The following is an 8,066-nucleotide window of genomic DNA, read 5'->3' on the forward strand; positions in this document are numbered from 1 at the left end:
TCTCTTTTCCCCCGTCCTCTGACACTCACATTGCAACTCGCATCTCGGACTGTCTGGCTGACATCTCTGTCTGGACAACTGCACATCACCTCAAGCTTAACCTGAATAAAACCAAACTCCTCTTCATCCCGGGGAAAGACTGCCCTCACATGGACCTGTCGGTCACTGTCGAGGGCATCACGGTATTACCTTCCTCAACTGCGAGGAACCTGGGTGTAATCCTCGATGACCAACTATCCTGCACCCCCAACATCACTGCTGTGGCCCGATCCTGCAGATTTGCCCTCTACAATATCCGCAGGATTCGGACCTTCCTCACAAAGGATGCAACGCAACTCTTGGTCCAAGCACTGGTCATCTCCCTCCTTGACTACTGCAACTCTCTCCTGGCCGGACTCCCGGCCTATGCGATTAAACCATTGCAGCGTATCCAGAATGCTGGAGCACGCCTTATCTTCAATCTACCCAAATTCTCCCACGTGACCCCCCTCCTCCGTGACCTCCACTGGCTCCCTGTTGCAGCACGCATCCAATTCAAGACGATGACACTGGCCTTCAGGGCCATCAATGGAACGGCACCTGTCTACCTTCAAACACTGGTCAAACCTCATGCCCCGAAGCGAGCATTTCGCTCCTCTACTTCAGCTGGCCGGCTGGTACCACCATCGCTGAAATCAAACAAATGTCCCTCAGCAAAGTCCAGACTCTTCTCTGTTCTGGTGCCTCAGTGGTGGAACGAACTCCCGACCAATGTCAGGACAGCAGAGTCATTTGCCATCTTCAGAAAAAGGCCAGGGTTTCCCGCAGCGCTTTCCTGTTAAGGCGGCCGCCTTAACAACAAAGAGCTGCCGCCTAAACTAACGTCTTCAAAAAAAAAAAAAAAAAAAAAAAAAAATCTATAGGCTATAGCGATATTCGCCGTGTTACTCTGTCATGTTTTCTCCCTTTCATTCAAACCCTCTAATAAACTTTTTTAAATGGGCCTATGCGTGCGAACAGCAGCCTCTGGTGGTATGTCATTTGTGCCATCTATCATCATTCAATTAACCTCATCTGGGGGAAAAACAAAAGATTTTCGGAAAAGACGTTCATGGAATTTGGATAGCTGACCCCGACAGACTGTCGCATCAAGGTAAGATTATTATTGAATTCTTTAAATACTAATAATAGTCTGTCAACTGTTCGTTCGTAGTAGACTACCTGGAATTACTTTGATAGGCGTAATGTTTTCTTATCAAGGCTGATTGCGTTTAACGTTTACAGGTGGCTGTATTAGCCTAGCCTGCTTTTGACGTTTGCATGTGATTTTCTCTCGTAATGTACACAGCCAAATGGAGCGAAAAACACAACCAAAAATTGTCGGCTTCTTCATGCGACGAAGCCGACCGACTTCACCCTCTGCATCGCCTCCTCCCCCCCAACCGCCGCCGCCACCACCAGCAGCAGCAGCAGCAGCAGCAACTCCTCCACCGCCGGTGGCGCCGGATCCCCGGCAATCCTCTAAACACCGAGGCAGTGGGTGGAACCCGGAGTGGGCTAGGGACCCCAAATATGCAGGATGGATTTACCATACCGAACACGGTAGAGCATTATTTATTTTATGTTAAATGATGAAATATAAAATGTAGACTAAGCTATATTAAGTCAGTTATTGTATTATTCCTAGGAATGTTTTGCAGACTATGCAGAATGCACCGTCAAAGGGCATTACGTGGCCCCTCTCAAAGGCCGTTCATAGAGGTCCCCTGCATTAACTACAGACGTGATGCCTTGGACTCGCACTTGAGCTCAACTAATCACATTTCATGTGTGGGCATTGCAGCCCAATCAAGCCGAAGTAAGTGTTTCTGAGTGGTTCAGGAATAACAAAAAACAGGGTGATTAAATTATATTTATTACATTATTTAAATTAACAGTGACTGTTTAATGTGTGTGTATTAGGTCTGCCCATCAATGAGGCATTTCATCCCATTTTGAATATGGAGCATGAGGCCATAATTGGAGGCTTTAAATGTCTATACTGGTTGGTAAAGCATGAGATTGCACACCATACCAATTACCCAACATTGTTGGATCTGGCAGACCTCCTAGGCTGTGAATATTTTGCCAAACTGAAGGTAAAAAAAAAAAAAACTATTACAGTGTACATTTGCTGTCATCTGTTTCTAGTAGAATTAACTATAATTTAAGGATATATTATTTCCCTAGATTGATCAGAGGACCAACTACAGGTCCCACAGGATTGTGGACGAAATGCTCCAAATCATTGGTGAAGTGGTGGAGGAGCCCATTTTAGAGGCCATCAAGTCATCAAAGGCTATTGGCCTTGAAATTGACGAGTCCACAGATATCTCTGTAACAAAACAGTTAGATGTCCATGTTAGGTACAGTAGTGGTCTCACCTTCTTCATTTTTTAAATGGTTCAATGATGGCGTCTTCCTGTGTGTGTAACAAAACCAGGTAAGACACATTTGAAATGAAAAATGTTTTTTTTGTTAATACTCCAGGTACACAGACAAGGAAGGAGAGATGTTCTGTCAATTCCTGGATCTTGTAGCCATTCCAGATGGCACAGCTACAACTATAGCTGAAGCTGTGAAGGAGGTCATGACACAGAAAGAGATTCCCCAGGACCGCATCTTTGGCCTTGGAACAGATGGAGCCGCAGTGATGACCGGTAAAGTGAATTAAGGAAAAGGACGCTAAGTTAATGTCAAAACTAATAGGTTCCCTTGTTCTAATACCTGTTTTTTTTTTTTTTTTACCTTTATTTTAGGAAAACAGAATGGCACAGCAAAATTGCTGACTGACTCCTGGCCAGGATTAGTGTCGGTGCACTGTGCTGCTCATTGCCTGGCACTAGCATGTAAAGATGCAGCAGATGGAGTGCCATACATGAAAATCTTCAGAAAGCACCTACAAGACCTGCACCTTTATTTTAGGAATAGTGCAAACCGCACCAGCGCTCTACAAGCAGCTGCCAGTGTGCTTGGAGTAGCAGACCTGAAAGTCACAGTAAGTGAAAACATCAGGTGTTTGAAGTTAAGTACATCACATTCCTGAGATAAATATTGAATTAACTGCCCTATCCCCCACCCCAGGAGGTTAAAGACACTAGGTGGCTGTCTCAAGAGAAGGCCATTTCAAATCTCCAGCGAAATCTACCAGCAGTGCTTGCTACACTAGCTGAGGAGGCAGACTTAAAGAAGGATCCTGTGGCACGGGGGTTGTACACCTACTGTGCAACTTACAGGTTTGTTGCAGCTATCCACCTGCAAGCAGACATCCTGCCCTACCTGGCCCAGCTTTCAAAGTTGTTCCAGAAGGAAAACACCAATTTCATGGCAATCAAGAACCATGTAAGTTGATTGATCTTTATTTAATACATGTCAATTTTCCTTTGGAAATATAAAATCATGTTTAATTTGTATGTCTATTATAGGTTCCTGTTACCATTGACACATTGAGGAAAATCAAAGCAGCAGGTGAACGGCAACCTGAGGGCTCCTTTCTAGCTCAGGTTGAAGAGAAGGTGACCAGTCTGAACATCAATGCAGAAGAGGAGAGGAGAAGACGTGGGACAGATCATTCCATCACCACCTTATGGGGACGTTTTCAGACACAAGTAAGCAAGCTCAAGAATGAATAAACAATAATAACCCACCTGAAATATGAGCCTACATTTGAATTTTCTCTCACATCTAATGTGAATAGGTCATGGACCCCTACATTGATGGACTGATTCAGCACCTGGAGCTGAGGTTCCAGCAGCTTGGGATTCTTGGTGCTTTTAGTTCCCTGGGACCACAAGGACCACAAGCTGATGAGAGTCAGACTGTCTCAGACCTACAACTACTGGCCAAGCAGTTCCCTCCCATCAGTGAGAAGGCACTTCCCCAAAAGTGGCAGAGCTACAGAGTCCTAACAACAACCGGAATACTGAAAGTCAGTGACAGTCATTAACACAATATTAAGTTGTTTATGTGAGTTCATGTATATCTGTCATTGACCAATGTTCTCATCCATCAGGACAAGTCCCAGCTGGAGATGATGACAGCAATGGCATCAGGGTATGATGAGCTCCATCTCCTCTACCCAAACCTGTCCCTCCTCTCTGCCATCGCCCTCACAATACCCATCTCCAGTGTCAATTGTGAGAGGGATTTCTCCGCAATGAACAGGGTAAGTCCATCTCTCAGTCTTAGGTTCTATCAAAATTATTACACAAAAGTATCAAATACTAAACTTCAGTTCATTCACTGTTAGATCAAGACAGACCTCAGGAACAGGCTGCAGGGCAAAAGTCTGGCAGCCTGCATGAAGATCAGCATAAATGGTCCTCCAGTGAAAGACCTGAACTACAACAGGGCCCTTGAGAAATTCTTCTGCACACCGAGGAGAATAGTGTGTAGCGATGCTACTTGTCGGCTCTGCCATAAGTAGATAAGTGTCTGACTACCTTGCTGTGGCACTTTGTTATTTGCACAAATGTTTTGCACCCTTTGCTGTTAAAATTGCACAAAACCCTCTTGTTTAAGTTGCTGTTTATTGCCCTTTATTTATGGTATATTTGTATTGTTGTACCAGATGTTATTTTGAAATGCTAAAGATTTGTATTTATTATAAGATATTGTTATTTGGTTATTTTTTTATAAATATGTGTTCAATGTAGTAATCAGAGTCTGTAGTCTATTGCCCCCCAGGCTGCGGTGGCAGCGATGAGGCGGAGACGCGATGGCGACAGGCCGAGTTACACTGTTCCTTACACCCACCCACCCCCTTCCCCGTCCGTCCGCCTGTCCCGGGCGACGCCGCCTCCCCCTGGAGAGACACCACCTTAACTAATAAATTTTCTGGGGGAAACACTGAAGGCTCAAGACTCACCTGTTCAGACTTCACCTCGACTCTACATAGCATGACCCACTAACACCCCCCCCTCGACCCCGACCCTCGAAGTTTTTGATCCAGTTAAACATTCTCCCTCTGATTCCAACATCATAAAGTGCAATTAATAACCCTTCCCTCCAAAGCATGTCATATGTTTTTTCAATATCCAGAAAGACTGCTACAACTGCTTCCTTATTTGCGATGGCTTTCTTTATGTCTATGTCTAAACTTAAGACAGCATCCATTGTTGAACGTCCCTGCCTAAATCCACTCTGATGAGTCACAAAATAACCACTTTTCTCCAGCTTTTCCACAAGCCTATCCGTTATCATACGTTCCATAATTTTGCATAAGACAGAGGTCAAGGCAATTGGTCTATAGGAACTAGGGTTATCAGGTTGCTTTCCAGGTTTCACAATTGGAACAATTACCGCATGTTTCCATTCTTTAGGAAGACATCCCTTCTCCCACACATTATTTATTAGGGCAAGCACTTCCTCCCCCATCAGTTCTCCAGAATGTCTAATAAATTGATATCCCAATCCGTCCCTACCTGGAGAGCTATCTTTCCCCTGATTATTATGATTCCCCTGATAGAATTATCACTATTAATTTGGAATTTATCCAGTTGCTTTCCTAATACTTCACATCGCCTCCTCCTATTTGCATTGTAAGAACTATGTGCTTTATGGAATTGTTTAACTAACATATTTGCTTTTTCTTTGTTATTTACAGCTTCAGCTCCATCACAAAGAAGGGCAGGGATTGCTGCCTGCTGAAACACCCCTGTCATTCTATGTACAAGACTCCAAATCTTTTTGTGCAGCGACTTCTTCTTCGTTTGGTCTTTTCTATGGCGGTTGGCAAACAACGTTGTGGTGCATCACCGCCACCAACCGGAGAAAAACTCCATACAGAAGAACCTGAACCACCATGCAGCTGATGATTCTGATTACTATCACTTTCCTAGTTTTCAATATACAGGGTCGCCCATGAAGTTGGAATAATTTGCAAATGTCTTTTATAGCGCTAAACAAATGTAATGCATGTATTAATTTCACCTGGGTAATTGGGACACATAATGTAATCATTGCACCTGATTAAAAGTGATTCCAACATTATGGGCAACCGTGTATGAATATAATTGCTTAATGACTTTGTCTTAGGGTTGGAGTTAGAGATAGGCTTGGGTCTAGGGTTAGGGTGTAGTGTTTTTGTAGTCATAGTCCTCCTTTAAATGTTGTTAATGTGGTTTGTGTTTTTTTCTCCTTAACATTCACCCCTTGTTCCATGTCTCGCTCCTCAAGCCGGTGTCTGTCAGTCCACTATGGGTGAAGATTCAGACACGTGTCGGAAGGCAGACGTCGAGGCAAGGGCACTGGTTGTATTTTTTTTTTTTTCTGATTAAGAACGTGGGAGGAAACCGAAGCACTCGAAGTAAACCCATTCCAACACAGTGATTAAGGCCCATTGGGGATGTAGCAGGAGCAGATTTGGTTATCAACAGCTAATTATTAATGTCAATATGATTATTGATATTAATAATTATATTTAATATATTATTATGATATAATCATGAATAAACGGGGCAGCACCCTGGGATCAGGGAAAAGATAACCTAAAACTGTATTCAGTCTCAGTATAAAGGTTTTATACTCACATGCCAATCATCGTGATCATTGAGAGAGAGAGAGAGAGAGAGAGATCAGAGAGAGAGAGAGAGAGAGAGAGAGAGAGAGAGATCAGAGAGAGAGAGATGGCCGGGCACGACCACCAGATGGAGCTATTTCCCACAGCGTTCAGGGGCGGAGCCACTGACGTCGGATAGAATCGCGCGAGAGGGAGCGAGAGCGAGAGATGGCCGGGTACAGCCACCAGATGGAGCTATGTCCGTAGCGTCCGGAGACGGAAACAGCTGGCGTAGGAGGGCGTACGTGTGGGGGCGGTGTATGTGTGTGCGCATGTGTGTTAGCCAGAACAATGAGAGAGAGAATGCGCGCGTAATACACAAAGGATCAGTAAGCTATTACCATCACACGGGAGCCCGTGAATGAACTGGCGTTCGTTCGGCGGGACCCTGGTCCTTTAACTGATGGTAGATCACTTATTGAGCTTGTGAATGTGTCCGAGGTTGGACACGCACTGTTTACCGAAATGAAACCCAGCGGCGTGGGTACACCATCAGCATTCAAATACAACAACACTTAAAACAACGGACTCGGCGGTCCGTGATCAAAACTTAAAACACGTTAACACGCTTTACAAGCATATCCTACACTATCAAACGTATGTCTCTGCCCAGACTGATAGCCTCTTACTGGTGTTGTTGCGTAGGCTGTGAGTCCATCCCGGCGATGGCGGCGTTCCATGACGCGGCGGCGGCACCGGCGACGGTAGTTTTTGAGTCCCGGCGGCAGCAGGGGAGTCAGTCCACTATGGGTGAAGATTCAGACACGTGTCGGCAGGCAGACGTCGTGGCAAGGGCACTGGTTGTATTTTTTTTTTTCTGATTAAGAACGTGGGAGGAAGCCGAAGCACTCGGAGTAAACCCATTCCAACACAGTGATTAAGGCCCTGTTGTCCAACATCTGAAGAAGGAAACAGTCGTGAATGTTGTGTTTTGTTAATTTGGTTGTTTTTTTTTCAATGTCGTATTTTTCCTTGTTCCATGTCTCGCTCCACAAGCCGGTGTCTGTCAGTCCACTATGGGTGAAGATTCAGACACATGTCGGCAGACAGACGTCGAGGCAAGGGCACTGGTTGTATTTTTTTTTTCTGATTAAGAACGTGGGAGGAAACCGAAGCACTCGGAGTAAACCCATTCCAACACAGTGATTAAGGCCCTGTTGTCCAACATCTGAAGAAGGAAACAGTCGTGAATGTTGTGTTTTGTTAATTTGGTTGTTTTTTTTTCAATGTCGTATTTTTCCTTGTTCCATGTCTCGCTCCTCAAGTGGTGTCTGTCAGTCCACTATGGGTGAAGATTCAGACACGTGTTGGCAGGCAGACGTCGAGGCAAGGGCACTGGTTGTATTTCTTTTTTCTGATTAAGAACGTGGGAGGAAACCGAAGCACTCGGAGAAAACCCATTCCAACACTTAGCAACTGGGAGTTTAAGGCTCTGTTGTGCAACACGTGAAGCAGGAGAACAGTCCAGCCACACCTTTGCGCAGACTTT

The 8,066-nt window shown here is 44.8% G+C and overlaps 1 protein-coding gene across 1 annotated transcript; it reads left to right on the plus strand.

Moving 5' to 3' along the window:
* Positions 1–1,043: 1,043 nt before the first annotated feature.
* On the plus strand, positions 1,044–3,369 carry LOC311027488 (zinc finger protein 862-like; the record flags this gene model as incomplete). Its single annotated transcript, XM_084031510.1, has 7 exons — positions 1,044–1,581; positions 1,667–1,837; positions 1,942–2,117; positions 2,209–2,384; positions 2,509–2,678; positions 2,778–3,016; positions 3,103–3,369. Exons 1-7 carry the CDS (start codon positions 1,332–1,334, stop codon positions 3,367–3,369), a joined length of 1,449 nt encoding a protein of 482 aa, XP_083887636.1. The 5' UTR covers positions 1,044–1,331.
* Between the last annotated feature and the right edge of the window lie 4,697 nt (positions 3,370–8,066).

Source organism: Eutrigla gurnardus (genome assembly GCF_963514095.1).
Source record: "Eutrigla gurnardus genome assembly, chromosome: 17".
NCBI lineage: Eukaryota > Metazoa > Chordata > Actinopteri > Perciformes > Triglidae > Eutrigla > Eutrigla gurnardus.